General features: G+C 37.9%; 1 protein-coding gene across 20 annotated transcripts in view; it reads right to left on the bottom strand.

The window, feature by feature from the left end:
* Positions 1 to 6428: 6428 nt before the first annotated feature.
* LOC139467908 (RNA binding protein fox-1 homolog 2-like) overlaps positions 6429 to 21248 on the bottom strand; it is a 101979-nt gene continuing 87159 nt past the window's right edge. For 13 of the 20 annotated variants that reach the window (XM_071249471.1, XM_071249466.1, XM_071249484.1 and 10 more), the window contains exons 5-12: positions 19236 to 19328; positions 16379 to 16439; positions 13953 to 14109; positions 13519 to 13576; positions 12892 to 12992; positions 12070 to 12136; positions 11394 to 11453; positions 6429 to 11249 (exon numbers count right to left, since the gene is read on the bottom strand). In XM_071249471.1, coding sequence (XP_071105572.1) covers positions 11202 to 11249; positions 11394 to 11453; positions 12070 to 12136; positions 12892 to 12992; positions 13519 to 13576; positions 13953 to 14109; positions 16379 to 16439; positions 19236 to 19328 — 645 coding nt within the window. In that variant the 3' untranslated portion in view covers positions 6429 to 11201. The remainder of the gene's footprint in view (positions 11250 to 11393; positions 11454 to 12069; positions 12137 to 12891; positions 12993 to 13518; positions 13577 to 13952; positions 14110 to 16378; positions 16440 to 19235; positions 19329 to 21248) is intronic. The other 7 variants (XM_071249468.1, XM_071249469.1, XM_071249467.1 and 4 more) reach the window with 7 other exon arrangements.

Below are 21248 nucleotides of genomic sequence, written 5' to 3'. Positions count from 1 at the left end.
AAAAGTTTCATCTCGTATGACATATGACATGTGTAAGGGCCTTTGAGTTTGAGAACATTCTTTATCGTTATATTACATTTTTCATGTTGGAACGAGATTTTAATAAGACAGCCTCATGTTTTAGATACTTGCCATTTCCGTACGGGGTTAAAACAGGACCCCAGCAACAAATGCTGGTCTGCCACCTGGATAGGATACTCAGCATCAGTGACGTTGTAGATGACGTTAACTCGTACACTGACGGCGTGAGTCGTTGTTCATAATATCAGTCACATGTTTGTCTGGTCCAGACACGATTGTTTGCGGGCCGCCGTAATATAGGTGGAATATTGCTGAGTGCGGAGTAAAAGAACAAACAAAAAATACATAAGAAAGGCGTACACTCTCCAAGTCTAAGAAGGCACTTTATACTTAATATCAGTATGTAATAATACCAATCATGTATATTCACACTGTTATGTCTTCTGATAGTAAACCTGATATTGACGTTACACTGCCTCAACGTGTGCGTGCGTGCTATTCCGGTTTTATAGTGCCGGACCACTAAGATACCCTGCCACAAATTAACATGAATACTCAACTCAGAAAAGAAGTATACCGATTCCGAGCCGACCAGACCTTGTTTGAGCCCTTTAATGCCCAGCTCCAGCCTAGGTAACATTAAGTACCATCCTTTGGTATGACGCCGCTGGGAATCGAACCCCGGACATTCCGCTCCCTGGGCAGAAGCTCTTTCTACCAGACCACGGAGGCGGTTAGATGGTATTAGGGATGAAAGCATATAGATACAGGTTTAAGTGTCTGAAAAATGACGGATATTTTCAGACGTTGTATTAAATCAGGAATGCACACATGAAATGTCTTGTGAGTGAACGACATGGTGAAGCACGTTGAAACATTAAGTAGGATCTGGCATTGATATATCACAATCATGACCTACTTTCAGTGAATGTTTGATGCCATTTTGGCGTACATTGCAGTTACATCACGGCTTGGCGGTGATATGGTGTTCACAAATAAAGAATCATAATCAGGATTTAAACTAACGTCTAGCGGAGCCTTTGATGGATAAGAGTCGACCTGCGCGACCATTTGACAATTTGATTAATTGTTCATGAGTTTGGCTGAACGCCAATCTAACTCGGTTATATGTCGTCGTGTCGGAAATACGTGAGGGAAATCCGAAGTAATGAAGGTCTGGGACGTGTACCACTTTGGTGAAACCCAAGGGAATGGTGCCAACAAACCAAGAAACACCAGGGCAACCACACGTTCTGGCACGTCTAAGGGACGCAACTCTGCACACTTAATTGCGGCAGACCCGTGAAGATCCGGGTTATAATAGGTCTTCAGCAACCCATGCTTGCCGTAAAAGGGAACTTTGCTTGTAAGAGGCGACTAACGGGATCGGGTGTTCAGGCTCGCTGACTTAGTTGATGCATGTCATCATATCCCAATTCCGAAGATCGATGCTCATGATGTCACTCACTGGATTGTCTGGTCCAGACTCGGTTATTTACAGACCGCCGTCAATATTACTGAGTGCGGCGTTAAACAAGCAAACCACTTGCCACGGGTAGGTAGTGCACCACTGACTGCTGCGATAGTGGGGTGTATATTACCCTGTATCATCGTGTAGTATTTACCAATTGAAGTAATCTTTTACAAACATTTTCAGCAGCGTTTATCACCGACACATGGTCTAGTGTAACGATGTGACGCTCGCTGGTGTTGATTATAACGGTGTATGCATTATAAAAGCATGTCAGCTTTGATTTGGTTCAAGGTACTCCTCTTTCTTGTCGAGGTTTTCAACAAACAGCTGATGTGCAAAGTAATTCCACAGTTGCACGTTTAAAGTGGTGTATCCTCTGTATTTTAGAACCTTTGGGAAAAGCCAGAGATTCCAGTCATGTCAATACTACTTCTGATTGTACATTCAATGAGAACCTGTGAATAATCACGTTTACTGTAACGCATTTTGTTGTTGTCTTTTTATCATGTGAAATATGGTTCTTTATAAGATGTTTTCTGTGTTATTATTGATCACCAATCAAGTGAAGCAACCAGGTTTGTGTAAATATCCTGGTGTTGAAGCGTTCTTGCACTGTATTGACATTCAATGCAGACTTCATATTTTGGGTTATCTCCCTTTGACCACAAACCTGATTATTGAGAGTAGATTTTCAAATTGTACAATGGGCAAAAATCGTTATCTACAGACAGAAACTCACATTACTTTTACAACAAAGGTACCTGGTTTAAAATCCTTAATGGTGCTTAGAGATATGAAATGGTGGGATAATAGTTTGTTCAGAAACAACATCAACAGCAGCATAGAAGCTGTAGTTTCACTATCTGTTGCTTGTGCAGATATGTTAGTATTCTTCTTATGGGAATGCATGTATGCTGTCCTTGTTTGGTTGGCTAAAACATTTTAACAAGCTTTTTTCTTGTTATTCTTTTGAAACTCTTGATTGTTCAATTTGTTTGTTTTGTTGTTAAATGCCAAACTCAGCAATATTCCAGCTATTTGGTGACCTGCAAATATGGGGAGCCAAGCCCAGACAATCCAGTGATTGATATTGCGAGCTATGACCCATGCTGTGTGGGCAGAATGACACATCATCAACCGATACACCAAGCTGACCACCCAATCCAATTGGTCACCTCCCACCAGTATATGTTGCTGGGGACCTATTTCGAACCAGAATCCCCTCACAATTTGTTCAATTTGGAACCCCAAGTACGTAGTTGTATTTGATTTAGACATTCATATTAAATGGTTGTGGGTAAATTTGGCATAAATTCTTCACTTTTTAAATTTGCAGTCTGTGGTGACTTCATGAACTGGGGCCTGTCCACAAACTGAACTCTCTGGCAGTTAAAGTACTAGGATTGCTTTGTGAAATGACACCTGGACACTATAGTGTATATTTGTGTTCCCTTCTTTAAACCATTTATAGGTGGCTACTGTCACAAACAAAAATGATGTAAATTTGTATTTTCAATTAAAATAATCACTCTACTTAAGATGACCTATGGTCTTTAGCTACGGGTATAGCTCAATAATGTTTAAAATTCCAAGCGATAATGTCATCAATTTAATACAAGGCCGAAACGACAATGTCTAGATCCAGATTGTGGTGGCTACACTAGTTTCTCTCCGCACATACCTTGTCTTTTTCACACAGAAAAGTGAGCAAATCTGCAATATATATATTTTCTTATTATTATCTGTATTGAACCTATTTCATTGCAATGGGCTTCACTAAATCACAGATGATAGAAATCAGACCAGTTTGAGGATTGTACATCTGATGCAAATTAAACCAGGATATTGTTCCCCAGCAACAACCTTGGTTTTACAATGATATTTCCTATACTGTACATTTTAACATCATCTTACTTAAGGAAGAAAATTTATGGATGTCAACTTCTTTTTATGAGGGACAGAATGTTTGGGAGTATGTGCTTACTCCTTCATCAGGTGAAATGCCATCACCAGATGAAGCAGTAAGCTTATTCTCCGAAATAAAAAAGAAGTTGACATCCATAAATTCTCCTCCTTATGTGTATCACTTCTAAAAGCCTTTCAAAGACTTGATCAACTTACTCACTTACATTGTCATTTCGTCTGTGTTAAATTAGTGCCAAAATAGATTTGTGGGCCTCACCCTGGCCTAGATCCCCAAAGCAACCTGACCAGAGACTATGGTAAGACTGTTAGAAAATGAGAGCTGTGGTTGTCAAAGCCAAAAACACTACACAGAACTCTTGTCTTGTTCCATACAGCAGTCTATGACATGACTATGGCAGTCTATGACAAGACTATGGCAAATCTATGGTCATATGAAATACGCTATGCTTGTGTCATAATTGCTAAATAGAATGGATCCTGTATACATTGTCTCCTCCTGTGAATAATGAGGAAAGGACAGTAAAGTCAATGTTTAGTATGTGGATGTGAGGGATCTCTCTAATGATTTACCATGTCTGTTGTTCATCAACTTCAGTTTATCATCGTGAGGTCTAGGTCTGATGTATTCATGAAGATTTGGTAATGTTGTATCGAAGACATAGAACATATATATGTCTGGTGATCTACATAATCGGAGCAGGCAATGCTCAAATACAGTTGTCTTGAATGAATCTTTCAATCATGTTTTCGTCCTAGCTCCTATTGCCAGTGTCTCGTAGGACAAATTCAGAATAAGGAGTTGACGTCCCAAGTGGGTTCAGTTCGTGGTCAAAGGGAACATGCCTTTTGATTTGGGTAGACTCTAATAATGTTCACATATTTTGTAATTGAGACAACAGAATTTGTGTGTTGGAAAGTGTGTGAATGTAGAATCTGTAATGTTTGATAATGCATGTGCATTCATTATGTCTGAAGCAGCAAGTTAATGGCTATTACATCTATATCTCCATACACTGCCACCAGCAGAATACATCAACCTGACGTTCAGGCTTAATTACCTCTGTGCCTTTTGTATTATCAAATCAGAATGAAGCAACTATACATTAAGAAAAAAAGTTTATGGGTGTGAAAACACTTTTCCCTAAACAATTTATTTATTTATCTATTAGGGTCAGCAAATTCAATTAAATTTATTTATTTTTATTGATAGGGTCCGCATATTTAAATAGATTTATTTATTCTTATTGATAACAATTTTAACATATTACCTTAACATTTTGACATGTTTAGTGAGACATAATAGTCTGTCAACATAACAATGTATGCATATTTTCCACGTCAATAAAAAGGTAGTATATTCTGCAGAATTAAAGAATACAAATGCTCAAGATTTCCCCCCTTTTACTTTAGGTATGGCAGAAATCGCAATAGGAGAAAAAAACCCTCATAATTGAATGAGAAAAACTGGTCCTCTTGTGATGACTTCTGTTTACCTTAATGTTTACTGTGAAAGCAACTGGCTACCCAAGTGGCAAAAATTTTAGTTTTTGTGAAAAGGAAAAATAAAAAGTAGCCATCAATTATTGTCCCTTCTGTTGATAGCCCCTGACAACCAAGAATGAAACTGACTCACATTCTTTCTGTTTCCCCAAAGAGTACCTACAAGGCCGGCCGTCTGGTCTGATTCATTGGCACTGACTTAAGTCTTCTCACACTCAATAAGCTATATCAGCATACTTCATTATCAGTCTGTGGTTTAAAGTTTTTACTGGATATATTTCTTTCCATAGCTCTAGGATTTTTTTTACCCACAATTAGGTTTTCTTGAATTCTTAATTTCTTTCAACATTGAATCATAAATACTCTAAAAAAAATTTTGGTCAAAAGCCTCTTACATTGTGGGTTCAAGTTTTTAAAATTCAGTGTTCTATAGACTATTTTTTCCACATATATAGAAGGGTTTTTTTTACTAATGTCTTAAATATCTTTTAACATTGAATCATAATTATTCTGGAGAATTAATTTCTAGGTTTAGTTACATCTTTAATTTTGGATTAAAAAAAAAATTAAAAAAATATATATATATTATTTCAGTGTTTCACATATTTTCACATATAAATAGAATATTTACCCTGAAACATCTGGTTAGTAGCAAGTGTAAACTAGATTTGCTGAGAATGGCCGTGTATGGTGGCGGCGACGGCGGCAGTGGCCTGCCAGGGTGATGATGGCTGCTGTATGGCAGTGGACAGAGATTCACATCATGCAATGGTGGTATCATGCAGTAACACTCCTTCCTTGCATGGCCGACTTTAACAACCATGACAACAGAAGTAAATCACTCACAACACATTGCATACTGCAGCTTATCAACCAATTCATTTTACAATCAAAGAACTTAACTACCAAAACATGAACAGCTTTGATTTCATTGTACGCTCAGGCCAATTTGTCTTCTGGCTTAATGTAGTTGAACCAAAAGTATTTTTTTTTATAATACATAATTAAGGAATGGGTGTTTAATGAAATATATGCTCACAAAGAATATTTCTTGAACATGTTACGACTTTCGTTTCTGAAGAATTTAATACCACTTAAAGAAATTGTTGTATTACAATTGAACTACGTAAACCAAGTTTTCTTGGTGATGTTAAAACTTTCATTTCTTAAGATTCCCAGTTGGAAACAATTTTTTATATAGTTTTTTGTAACAATGTAAACAAGATAGCAATTGGTCTGGCGTAACTGATCATAATGTTGAAATAAATTTGTGAAATAAATCACTTACAGTCTATTGAAGCTGCAGTATTCAATGAGCTAAGAGTGTTTCATGCAAAATACAATGTATGCTGAAATGCAAAGGGAGGTTACCACATTTCAGAAGATGATGCAGGTTAGTTTCATGGTTACCATGGAGACATGTATATTAATCTCCCATTCCCCGCCTCCTCAACATGCACATTGATGGAGAGGCATTCCAACATGCATGCAAACACCACAACAAGTCTAGTGATGCTAGTGCTAGATGGTCAGAAGGAACTGTTTATTGCATGAAAAAAGTGCTATATGGAAGGTCAAAGTGCAGAGAGTATACCAAAGAAAGCCAAAGGAGTCATCAGACAAATTACACTACATACACAAAACAGGCAATATGGGCATCGTATTCTACACTTGATTAAAAGCACATCGACAGAACAAACTGTGGCAACATTGTGGCAATATATATATACTTTTTCCACAACTCACTACAGCAAGGTTGATTATTATCCTTAGGTAATATTGAACTGTAAAAAAGTTTTCATTGTTCGCACAATAACAAATTCTATAGCTACTACAAATGTACTGCAAGTCTACAAGACAATATTGTGTAATACTATAAATAATGCAAAGAGCCACTATACTATTTTATTCATACAAGTAATGTTATATTAAGACATAACAAGGTCCATGGTGTTAAAAAACCAACACCATGCCACGTGATTTGATTGCAGCCTCGTACAGTAGCACTTATCATGCAAGGTAAACCATATGCCACACACCAATGTCAAGGTCACATAGCAATACACCACAAGATAATCAGACACGTTGTGTCTCAAGCAATGCTGTTTTCAAAACCAATTCTTTCATAAATTGAGCAGTTTACGTGCACAGACAATATTGCCCTTCATTCCAACAAGCAAATGAAGTCAATTGGCCACATTTCAAAAATCATTTTCCGTCCTCTTGATTCCATATTTTGTGGCATACTGCTATCGATCATCTATCTGAGAAAACGAATCTCCTTCGAAGTGAGGCATTATGGAAAATAATAATCTCACACTAGGACAATGTGAATATGACTTCGCAAAGTATGTAATAACACCATCAACCATTCCATTCACACCTACCCAATCATGTCGGGTTGGGTAGGACAAAATGCCTTGCATGCGCCCCATGCCATGCCACCATGGAAGAACTATATTGGCGGAGTAATGGCTGCCGCCGTGGATTTTGGGTAGCAGACTTGACAAGACTTGTTACCATCATGAGGAACATACCAATTTTCATGCACATACACTGTCAGGGCTTTCCTGATGTACCGTTCACCCTGTTTGAGGAGGGGGTTACAGGGAAGCTGGAAATATTATTTTCACAGGTTAGCAGTAACATTTTTTAGCCCAAAAATACACCAGTTACTTACTAAAAGCCATATTGAATTTTAAACTTTAGGATTGATTACATTTTGCTGTTGCGCCAACATGTGAAAAAAATTATCGCCAACCTGCCCAGATTTTCAGTATTTGCTCTTGTTTTGATTTAGCTCATAACTTCTCAAATGCACATATAATACATAACAAAGTGTTCATAACTAAAACTATTTGGGGCTGAAAGAAAACCAAGGAGTATTTTAACTTGAGATGATGCATTAATAGTGATCAATCAAAAAATTAGTAAGAATTCCAAATCTAGTCACCATCGGTCCATCACAAGATAAACCACAGATTTACACCAACAGGACAAAAACATTACATGTTACAAACACAGATCACATCATTACACAATTTCTTGATTGATCAAGTAAACAGATTCAACTTTTGATTTTTAATAATTCAATGTTTTAATTGCGTATAATGCGCAAAAACCATATAAATAAATAGTTAAACAGAATTGGCAATAGAAATTCAAACTGTTTTAAAAAACTGAGATTTCAATGTGAAACAATAAATTCAACTTCGAATGTGGCATACAATAAGGCAGATATTAAAACCGGACACACTTTTTCCACTATCAGGATCTGATCAGCAAGTCCTGGGTGAGGGCATTCAGACAGAGTTACCTACCCTTCACCATGTGGCATCTCGTCATACACGCAACACTTATCGATTTTTTGGATTTTGAATTTAGTGAATAGCAAAGTTTGACAACTAAAACAGCTGACAGTTTCAGAGAGAACATTCATATTTCTTGGAAGACTGTAATATAATGCTTGTTGTTATTTGACAACTCGTGGAAAGAGTATTTCAGTGTTAACATCCACCTTTCATTCAACCAACAGTGCTGACTAAAATATTTGAGTTGTCCATCCTTGACTAATCTGTTAATGATGTAAATCCAATCCCACTTTTCCAGGAAAAGTCAAATGAAAACCCATTAATAAATCAATAATTTCAAAACAAAATGCCTTCTTTCAAAGAATTTTTATTATATTTCAATATCAACTTGAGATTCTGGGAAATTATCCAAGGGCAGACAACCCAAGAATGATGGAACCCCGATCTCCATCATAAATAGTCAATATGTAACATACAGCACTTGATATTCCTCAAAAAGTAATCAAGGCAAGAATGTTTTGGCAAGGAAATGCGTCTGAATAATGTTTGTAATTGAAATTAGACCCAAACTTTTCAATGACCTTAACAAAGATTCTCCAGCACCCTGTTACTTGAATTGCAACGAGGAAGAAATATTGGAACCTCAACAAGTATTTTCAATCTTAGCACCAATCTTTTCGTGACAAATTCTTCTCCACTCACTCATCCATACATCTCTCATACATTCCTATGGTACAATAACTAATGGGTCTCTGTTACCTTACACAACCTTTGCACACTGCCAACTCAGGGATTCTAGACCTGATTAACAAATTGAACCTTTTTCAATTTTCGAACATTATCTATAACCAAAAGGCAAATTATGAAGTAACATGTAATCTTTTACACAATGTTACTACATAAATACACACATCACTTTTGGGCAATTCTGGTACTGGCAAAGGGTTGTAAGCGTAACAAAGCCTGGATGTTTACTTACAGAATGAACTACTGATGGTTTCATTGTCGGCAAACCCTGCAATGTCTGGATCACATCGCAACTTTGCCGTTGAACATTTCCAGCTCAAATGTGAAAGTCACACAAAGACAGACACGGCACGAGACAAAAGATTAGATAAAGATATAAATAAGTTTTGAAGACGTAGACAACTTGCTTTCTGACTTTCACATATGATCCAATGAAATGTGTAATGGCCCTTGCAACAATAACGATGCACAAAACAGCAAATACATGGGGTAGAGAGTATCGACTAGATATGGAGTGTAAATGCTACAATATAGAATTTTGACTTACACAATCTCTAAATGATGAACTACATTTCGTATAAACAGTTTTGTGCATATATTGTTAATAATATATCACAAAAATAACCATGTGCCCAACCATGGCAGCTCATGAAATTTCTTGAAATCATGATTTGAAATTGGCTTCACTAAACAACACTACAATCTATATCCTATAAGCAGAACAGGGTCAAGAGCATGGTGGAAAGGATGGGCACATGTTATCATCATTCTGGGCAGTAAGAAGCTCCAATTACTTGTAGGTCGATATCCTGTGGTAACGCAGGATGATCTATTTTGGCATCGAAGAAGTTTGACGACAAACTATCACTTACCATGAAGCCAGCCCCAGCTTCGTGATAATGGTAACTGACTACTGGAACATATCTTTATACAGTGACTTGGTTTCAACATTGCACGATTGTGTTACCTGGTTGGAACACTGTGGCACTGCAAAAACACAGCTGTCTGTGTGGAGGTGCTAGGGGGCACCTGCTAAGTGGGTTCAAATATATGCGCAGATATATATATGAAGCAGTCCATTCGGACACAAAGTTTGTCAATGCCAGTACTGGCCCAACTGACGACTATCCTCGAAGTGAAGGTATGAGATGACTATATACTTGTTCACTCCATATTACCTGGTCCTATAATACTTGAGATTCATCAACAGATCAGCACTTGAAGTCCCCGTGTCCCAATCTACAGCCCTCAATGAGTTGTTAAAGAATGATTATTTACACTTAAAAACAGAGTAATGCTCATTAAAATGCTTGAGGCAACAGAAGAACAAGAAGATGTCAGCTGTGTCTATGCACCAGGCTATGAGTGTAAGACGTGTATCAAAATTTTGGCAAAGATGAGTATGTACAATGTGCGAAGACTAGGATTCAGTAATAATATGAAGTGAACAGCTGGGAACAAGACAATGAAGAACAATGCAGGATTGTCGGAAACAAGGAGGGACTTTTCAACAGTTTTACAAAACTTTCACAACGGATTTCAATTTTGGATTTTTTGTACAACATGTTGAAAGAGCCAAAACTACAATGCTACAGAAAGCAACATCTACAGAAGTTGATAAAGCATGGGTGGCGACTTCGCACCCAAATTATACAGGTCTGCATAGGACAGGCTAAAAAATTAAAGTGTCTGTGTTGAAATTGTCCCTCTCTGATGCAACACTTGTGCTGAGTATGCATACTTCCGTCAAGCAAGACAACAGCAAACCAAATGACTGGTATTCGTCTGCCATAGCACGTTCAGAATAGCCGAAGCTGACTTCGGGACAGCTGAGTAACGCAAGTAGCTCTAACATAGTACAAATAAAATAACAACTTAAGAGGTAAAAGTAGATACATAACATGTACAAATGACTAGATGTGTTTGTTCAAAAATAAAGCTTGCAGTATGAGTATTCTTGACATAGTTCTGGTTCCACCTTCGGTCATTTCTCCTTCCATGGTGTGGAGATAACAAGGCTCCGAGGTTGTCGCCAACGAGGAACATCGAAAACAGCAAAGCAAGGTTGCCAGCTGAATTGTAACAGCCATTGCACAAGATGTCAAGTTTCAGCATTTGGAAGTCACGGCTTCATCCCCTCTTCAGCCTCTTCTGGTCACATGACATGTACCATGACTAACCTCAGTCCCTGCCATTTTCATGCTTCTTGCAGATGTCACGAGTTAGTATGGTGCAAACCTTTGGTATCCTCCTCGGTAGACTGTAGCCTGCTGGCAGAAAAGAAGGCATGAGATACGGTAACGGTCTCACTCGAAAGTCATGCTTGTTTTCTGGGTAGAGAATCCCACCTTATATGATGGATGTTTGTTTAACTTGATACGGGAAGTTAATTCCCAAAATATGACATTTATTACCTCGCGCTGTGCGAAGATATCGGATGTTAGACTAAGGGGCAATCCCATCTCAGTTACCTGCTAAAAATAGATTCATCAGATTATTCTAAAAGTATGGCCAAATAACCCTGGGACATCAATAAACCCCCATTGAGGACACTTCATTGAGGAATGGTCGAATCTGAGCTGTTGTTTGTTGGATAGCAAACAAGTATGCTTAATCTTATTTGCATAAATACCCAATTGTTCATTTCAATCTTGAAATTAGTTGGCCATTAACATTACACTCTAGCTTTGTAATACAGCTAGTAACAACATTCTACTTCTATAACAAGCATGCACAATGGAGTGCACAATATATATATATATCGCTGATCTGACAAATTAAACACAATGTGGTGTTTCTGTACGATGTGTTGAATGTAGAAACATGGAACATCAAGTACAAGCAAAGAATAAGGGAAAAACATAAATGGAAATGTTTGACTATTTTGAAACATCAGCAGATGACAGTGTGCATTGAAATAAATACTGCAGTAGTTGTAGTAACAAATAATAAAACAGAACAGAATATGAAGGAAATACAAAAAACAAACCAATTGCGAAATATACCACTTGAAATGCTGAGGCACTGATAATAACTGAATATCATTTATAAACTACAAACCAAAGCCATGAAAGCTGCATATCAACTTACGCCATATCCAGTGACAGGACCAATACCATGTCCGAGGTAGGGGTCTGCGGCATACTCTCTCCCGTAACTGAAAAAGGTTTTGTCATGGATTACTTTAATGTCATGATAATAATCCAAATGTATTGCTGTCACTAGGGAATGAGAACTACCAATACCTAAAATATTATTTCTGTGATTTTCCTGTTTTGTTTGTTTTTTCTGCTTTGCATATTATACTCTTCATACCTGAAAATTGATGTTGAAATATAATATAGAAATAAAGCAGAAACCTTAATCCCTACCCAATAAGACCCAAGATGACGACACTTAAAAGTCTGCTCCTTAATCCACTAGTAAAATCTAAGATGGGCAAACAAGATCTGCTACACAGTTGCTATCTTGGAAATTTCACTACACTTTCCTGGGACAACCTGTCCAGTGCTAGCAGATATGTAAATTTCGAACATGATGGCTATAGTTCCATATGCTAAGGCTAAAATTTTAACAGGCATCCCAGCGCGGACGAACACTTAATGTCAGCTGTGGTGCTGGGTGAAGAGTTGGTTGGTTTGTGGTTTGCACTCGGCAATATTGCAGCTATATGATGGTGGTCTGTATATAATCGAGTCTGGACCAGATAATCCAGTGATTGATATCATGAGCATCAATCCACGCAACTGAGATACAATGACATGCATCAACCAAGTCAGCGAGCCTGACCACTCGATTCCGTTTCCGATTCTTACAACACATAGTCGCCTTTTACGGCAAGCATGGTTTGCGGACGACCTATTCTAGCCCGGATCTTCACGGGTCCTGTGATGAGAATGGGGGAGTGTTTACCCTGCAGGGTATGTGGCGGCTGTGGCTACAGCTGGAATTGCATATCTTGTGGCAGCTCCCGGGTACCCTGCGGCCGACGCGTATGGCTGAGTCGTCACCAACTGCAACACAACACACATTGACATCAAATGGTGTTCGTCATGACTTCAATAAACTAGTAACACTTTGCAGTTTCACATCCTCTTAGCCTGTAATGTTAGCACATTTCCCTTGTAAGGAGTAGAGGAACATTCATAAATTCATAATCTTTATACCTCGTTCATATTATCTCGTTAGAAAACTATACCACAGGCAGTAGAAGGTGGGCCCTGCTTTTAGATCAAGAGCCACTTTGAGATCAATGTACAGATTTCAACCCATGTTATCAAGGTATTTCCATAAGTAGGAAGCACTTGTGTGGGTTATTTTTATGAAAGGACTGTGACATTTAATGTAAGAACATAAACCGGCACAACATGCTTCAATACAGATCCAGGAACCAGCCCTGTGCAGAAACCTCTGCGAAACCAATCAGAACCAAGTGTTAGCAGCGCACTGTCCAGTTACAGATAATTTCTGTTACACGTTGCAATAACTTATATTCCCCATCCATTTTCTATCATCTGTCGTTTCCATGACGATGTGTACCTGATATCTGGCCGTTGCAGCATCATACGTGGCCAGGAATGGGTCCTGGTACACCCCACTGAAAACATAATTGCATGTCTTTAGAATGTGCACTCACACATCTTCATATGGCAACCTAGAAATTTATGTATCCAGAGCATGTAACATTTCAAATTCCTGTTGGGGAAAATAAGTAACTTAATATTTCCAGTCCATAAATCTTCGAGCTCAGAACCAAAAGATCTTTTATAGGAATATGAGAATCTGCATTAACATTAAAGAGAATGGGGAGTGGAAACCTGAGAAGGTCATAGTGGCATGCCTGCTCTACTGGTATGTTTGCTGTCAATAATACTTCAAATAAATGCTTATACAAATTAATTATTTCAATTCAGGTGAAATAGCAAAGCTAGGTCACACTAGAACTAGTGTGCATCAAATGAATTGTTACTTACGCTGCATACGGTAATGCAGTTGCTGTAGCTGCCAGTGGAGTGGGATGCCTGAATGCCGCCGCTGCCGCTGCAGCTGCTGCAGTGTATGCACCACGTGCAGCTAGTCCCGCAGCCGCAGCCCGACCCCGCGTCAACGCGACACCTCGGAGCGCAGCAGCTGAAAATGGCCATGTTCACAAATGTGATATTAAACCATATAAATGATTCAAGTTCCCAGGTTCATTCATACACATGATGTTTTACATTAAGATGTTGTATGCACTGAATGTTTGACAAAAAGGGCAGTGTCTCATTAACATTCATTCATTTTTCAAGTTACCATCAACGAGGGTGCAATAAACAAATAATTTTAATATGCATTTCATAAAGAACAATTTTCTTATGTCAAAAATTTAATTAAAACGTTGATCAGATATTACCAAAAAAAAATCAATAAGAGCAAGCAAACTTACAAAATTAAAACGGATTATTTCATGTTGATAGTAACTTGTAAAAGGGAAGGAAACTACAAACTTCATACAGTCACCAGTCTTTGATCAGTTATGCACACTTTCCCTACTCTACGCCATTCCCATTCCAGACAATTACCTTATTATGTACAAAGTGGGCTACAGGCCTTCAAAATTGATCCATTCAGCAGGCTTCATGTAACAATCGCTGGGAATTATGTTAATATCACATACTGCTAAAAATTATGGTAAAATGGGCTAAAATCTATCCAATCCGTTTATTTGGTTTTCCACTCAAGAAAAAAAGCATATCAAACTTTACAGGGGTTCATGACAGTTACGTCACTCCACAGTGAGCATTATTCACAAATAACTTGAAGCCTGTTTATAGGGCAAGCACTGCACATCTCTCATCACCGATGCATCATCAATGTTTTCACAAATCCCAAATGCATCACATTCCCCACGGGTGTTCACGCATGTTGTAGACGCCCTAACGAGGGGTCCGCACCGTCCTCGGCAAAAACAAAGACTACGGTGACCTCCCCTTCAGGGCTATCTAGAACAAGGCTCCCAAACTGTCCCTATTAGACGAGCTTGGGGAACAATGTGAAGTTAATAGTTGGCAATCATGCTCCCCATGGAGGGGCTACAGAGACAATCAATACTTGTGGGTCTGGTTAATGGACTGGGACTGAGGGCATTTTCTAACCCCTTAAAGTTGTTGACCAGCCCAGCAGACGATGCAACCCTTCAGCTAATTTCTTGAATCCCCATGCAAACAAATGATTGTATAGTATTAATCACACTGTGCTGGACGTTCTGCCTAATAAGATAAAACAGAAAATTTGTCTGACTAAAACCGCTAACCATGTGTAACTTATGCTACACGAATGCTCACATAGCTCATTTAACCAGAGTAGAGAGTATGTAAATTGACGATAAATCTACAATTTTGATCAAATAAAACACAAATAACAATTTTACAGTCTGAGAGTATTTAACAATCAGATTATGTCTCAGTCTTATCTGGATACATCCTTTTGAATATGAACTAAGTACAGATAATATCCTTTCTTATAAATCGGTTACAAATAATCCTTTCAGGCAAATTTGCAAACGCTGAAGGAGTTCTCTTAAAAAATCAATAAATTTTGGAGTTGCAGTAGCAAAATCAATTGGACAGAGGCCAACAGTGTTCTCCCTGTGGAATCTGCTTAACAAATAACCCACGCCAAGAGACCTTCTTAGTCCGGTCTGGATGTGGGATGCTAATAAATTAGATTTTGGCATTAAAGCAGCTCAGCAAATGAGCCTGGTGAGCAATGTTTGAAATCAAGGTTACGTGTCTCAATTGACAATGTGGAGGGAAAAGAATGCAGATAGTTTACCATCATCACATCCAGCAGTCCACATGCAGGTCTTATGTATGCAGTGACAAAGCACGCGCATTGTGTTAATTAGAAAAAATGCCATATCACATCATTCGAGAAAAAAATTACCATCCATTGAAACTGGGTATCCAATTAAACTTGTCAACAAGCCTATCTTAATAGTCATAGCTTTTGTGCTTGTTAGCCTCATTTTTTTCAAAATCAGGTGAATGATGTATCACAAATTACAAATCACAGATGATTATAATTTCAAATTTGTTAAAAGGATACCCAGTTCAGCATTTTATCTGTGTACCATTCATTTCCATGACCCTTGCAGGAATATACTCAGCAAAATGATGGCTCCACTACGTGTGGACACAACCCATACAGAAACGAAAAAAATAATACTGAAAATACATATAATACAAGAAACACGAGGCACTGGGTAAGTAGTGGGACTGCATGGATAGCTTTCAAGCTGACACTTGACAATAAAACTCCAATGACAAAAGCTGCTGCATATGAAGGAACTGGAGTGTTGTGGGCTAGTAGCTATCTGCACCCTTGTCTCTCTCCACACAGAACGTGGTTACTGGCTTACCATTGGGGATGGTTGGTGCAGCAGCTTTTTTGGTCATGACACGGGCAGTGGCATTGTTAACCTATTTCATAAAATTGTGGAACGTTAAAATTTAGCATTCTCTTTGTCACAAAAATCACAAATCTTCAAAACATAATGTGGACCTCTTTCCTCACTGCCTTTAGCACATTAAGAATTAAAATTTAAATAGGAGTTTTCACTTTGTTTTTCAAGACAAAACTTGTGAAATTTTGAAAGGTTATATAATTGCCAAATTACAATAATTTCAGTGATGTGTTACAGGCAATTCAGAATGGCATGGCTCTCTTTGAAATGACTAATGTAATTACAAAACTTTAGCTGTCAAAATTAGAAAGAAATATGACGACTGAAAAGGTTAACCATGGGAGAAACAGTTTACGCTGGCTCTCATTAATATAATTGGCGACAGCCTTATGAAGTTTTTCTATTAAGTGCCAATTATGATTCCATTAATTACCTTGAAAATGCCACGAACTGCCATAATTTGTATGTAGATTACCATTTATGCAGATAAAAACGGTAGCCATGTCAGGTCCACATATTAAAGTATCACACAGCCAATCAGCAACAAAAAGTAGGAAAATTGGGCTTTTCTAATTTGGAATATGCAAAACAAAATTACCAACTTTTTCAAATTTTTCAGTTCAAATTTGTACCATTCACTGTTTAAATGAAAGTCTGCAACCTTTAATTCTTGTACTGAAATTGACCTTTAACTGTCTCAATTACAGCCAAACTTGCAGTAGCAGCCACTGCTTGTCTTCCAATTAGCCCGATTTTCCATCAAAATCTGGCTAACACCCTCAGGGCAGTCAGGGAGCAAAATAAGAGAAACCCAGTTCTATCTAACCAACAAACCGTTCCCATGGATACCGACACTTAGGACCAACCAAAGTTTAAAGAAAAATGTGTACAATCATGCTCAGCTTGCTGTGGGTGACCACTGTCTACCGCTGTGACAGCAGGACTATGGACCCTAGCAATACTGCTGCAACATGCTTTAACACCCAACTTTTATTTATTTTTAATAGAATTTAAATGAATTTGCTGCATGTTGTAACACACAGCTTAAAATGTTTCAACAGAAACAATAAAGAATCATTCACTTCTCACAAGTCGCAAGTGAGGAATTTGTAAAGGAAATTCTAAAAATTCTTTACATTTAAGTGGAATGCACGCTAAGTAAACAGATTACGCCGATGAAGGCATATCGTCTATTTACAGCGGAAAGCACAACTAGGAGTTAGAGCCGTCATAACCCTAACATTTGTCAATTCTTATTCAGATTGGAATCAAGATCTACTCGGTTTCCATGGTGAACAGGTCCCTGATGGTGTTGGAGCCAGCCAAGAAAGCTATGATAAGTGCACGCTGCATGTATATGACCCTTAAATAATGGAAATTGCCCCATCCTGTTGGATTTGCAGTCTCAGCTTAATCAAATTCTCTCCTTACTGGATCAAATGCCTTACTTCTGCAGTCGTTAGGACAAAAGTCAGAATTTGCTCGCTATTTCACATTTAACCGGAAAATCCCATGTCCGAAATACAGAGTCCCAAATTACAGGACAAAGGAAGGCTAGTCCTGGTGGGGATATTGAATAGACAAGTTGTCTCAATTTGTCAGGAAAATATTTCGTTAGTTCTACAAACTGTTCAAATTGGCAATGATTTGTGAAACATATCTTGTTGAAACCCTGGTCTTTCGGAAGTACATGCAGTGTGCACTGTCAAACATGAATGCCCTTTTCCTCACATACTAAGCTAGATTGGATGATACCGGTTAGATTTATGGGGGTATTTAGCTGAATGAATACCAATGGACATTGGACATACAGTGAAGGATGTCTCCACAGAAGATTGGTCATTGTAAGAAGCAAGATAGTATTTCTTATGGCGAGTAGCTGCATCTGGACAGACCTCCTTCCTTCAAACTAAAACACTGTAGACTGTAGTAAAGACTAGCACGCAATGTGAAATGGGAAATTCAGAAAATATAGTAATGTTTCAACTGAATATTAAATCTACAGTGAGAGCAAATGGTATGCACATGGTACATTCATACAAAATTTGTTTGTTAAATGTTAGTCTTCAAGTTTGTATCTTCGTATGTTCATCGTTACGTGTGACTAACAAAGAAGCTATCCAAATTTGACAATTACTCTACGACTATCACTGAACTGAACCAATACTAACTAAAATTATTCATTGTCAGTACTACAGAGAAGAAGGTCTGTCTAGAATGGCTACTTTAGACATTACAATATGGGCAGACGACGAATCACGTGACCATACTTTAGCGTATCTACCTACCAGTTAATCCCCCATTTATCTTTGCATAGGTGCGCAACTTTTCGCCTTTCCGCTTTTTTACCACTAAGGGAATGAAATGAAGCCGAAGATTTGCACCTTTCTCTAATGTGAGGTTCTTATATCAAGGATAAACACGTAAAAAGTCATTAAAAATGGTAAACACAATCAAAACAGCATCAAGAAATGCCAGACAAATGTGAGCTATGCAGAGTTAAAAGTCGATATGAATTTTCATTGGCGTGCATACGAATGCATGGTTCTGACACAGACAAACATACTTGTCCTGTATTTACATAGAAGGGGGCCTAGTCACCCATCTTCAGGACTCGCCACGATATCCTAGGCAGTGAGAAAATCTCTTAAGAAACACGATTCTGATATTTTGGAAAACCCTAAGCACAAGACATTACAACAGTACACGACATACACTTAGCAGGCATTTCTTCATACTGCACAATGTAGATAGGAATACTTAGCGAGTCTCATTTGTGCTACCACAAATAGTAAAATACTCATGCAGGCACCTCTATCTTTCGTCCCTCAACCACTGTGCCGTTCAATTTCTCTCGTGCTCGGTCTGCATCCGCGCTATTTGCGAAAGTTACGAAACCGAATCCCTGCATGCACAAGGAAAATAAGGAGCATGCATTAAAATCGTGCAAATCAACATAAATTATATGGCATTTTTATTGTCAATAATTCATCATGCATGATTTTCATGTATGATTTCTATCAAATATATGAAATGGGGGGTGAGGGGATAGCATGCTTAGAAACTAGAAGCGGCATGCTTCTTCATGCCTCTAGGCCAAATATACTAACAGATGCCACCCCAATGGGGACGAACAATTTCAATACTTAAGACTTTAGGGGAGGGGGCATTAGTTTTTGGTGCTTCCAAGTCAGTTAGTCAATTTTGTTTAATTCAATTTCAATTTCATATAAGCTTGTGAAAGTTGTCTGTGTGCCTAATGTTAATTCACAAAATTTCCCACCAAAGTCCAAAACAAATCAAAAGAAAATGTAAATCCAGTTGCAGAATATGAACAAGTTAGAATGAGTACAAGGAGTAGAAGCACAACATTAGCAAGTGAGGAAATCTCTATTGGCGCCCAGAGACCTCTGTTAAAGAGGGGTATACTACAGTAAGAGAAGGCTTGCAAACAGATGTTATATATGTACACCTTGTATACACTACAATCAGGGGGCAAGGAGCACGGAATGCTGCAAGGAGCATCACAAACAACTTTCCAACAAGATTTGGTAAGACAGCACGTGACACACAAACTAATTTGAAAACATTTGAAAATGACTGTTATAGCATCAGCTCAATTACCTCCCCTTACAAGAGCTGGCCAGGTGAGGGCGCTTCAAAGCAATAACCATTAAGTTAACATAATGATTTATTTATTAAATATTTCAGTTAATCGAAAAGAAGTTCAGTGAAACTAAGGTAAAAGGTAATTTTGTTACAAAATTGTTCAATTTGGAAACATGATTTTATCAATGTTTTTGAAATACAATGAAGCATTTGATTCGGCCTCTCCTAGCACATGCTGCAAAGGGGCAGTATATCGTAAAATACGCTTCAATATTTAAACTGCTGAATGTACGAGAAAGATGAAATCATTGACATACTGAACAATTCTTACATATGCAACATCTTATTTGATAAACAGTGAAAAATATCACATTCATTTGAAATGATATCATTTTTGTTCCAAGCTTTAGACACTGGCTCTCCTCACAAGTCAGTGAATAGGCAATGTTGAAATTTCACAATATAAATGTTCTACATTTTTTTAAACATCGACTTTTGAAAGTTGTAATGCACAATTAATGTCATTAATTAATCTTGATGCCAAATCAAATAATGTTGATTTTGAAACAAAAATGTAATCATTTCAAATTCATAATAAACATACATGTATTTAGACAAAGAAAATATTCACTGGTAGAGGTAAGACAGAGATACAACTGCAGCAGCTTAAGCTATAAGTGATTTTTTAATTTATTTCTCTCATGGACAGATGTAAATCAGGTCTTCCGCCATACAATGGTCACAAAAGTGATGCCAAACAGAATGGATAACCATCCGGATCACTCCTAATGGCATTTATACCAAATGCTTTTCCTGAATACATCTATCACAATTTATTGACCACTAACAACAGATGTGAAGCACCTGTGAAGGGCCTCCTGTCACAGTGGTCTGTGACTTTCAGTTTTCTGAGAGTTATTGATCATTCCTACCATTTCATTGTCAACAACAACTGTAACACCTTTTACCCTTGAGGGAATACTGCCACAGGTGTAAATCAATCCTTGCATACATTGATTCGGGAAGTGTACAATTAGAGAAATCATTTTCTGCAAATAGTTTTAATTCATGGAACTTGTCAGGCTGTCCCATAGTAACACTTGTGTATTGCTGTTTCCAAGTATGCTGCAGTCATACCTCTTGTCAATACTCAATGTTCAATTAGTATGTATCTGATGTTTCTTTTCAAAATTGGTAATTTGATAACATGTGCCAC

The sequence above is a fragment of the Haliotis cracherodii genome, unplaced genomic scaffold, assembly GCF_022045235.1.
Source record: "Haliotis cracherodii isolate W230 unplaced genomic scaffold, xgHalCrac1.p SCAF_2, whole genome shotgun sequence".
NCBI lineage: Eukaryota > Metazoa > Mollusca > Gastropoda > Lepetellida > Haliotidae > Haliotis > Haliotis cracherodii.
This window is presented reverse-complemented; position numbering and strand designations above follow the sequence as displayed.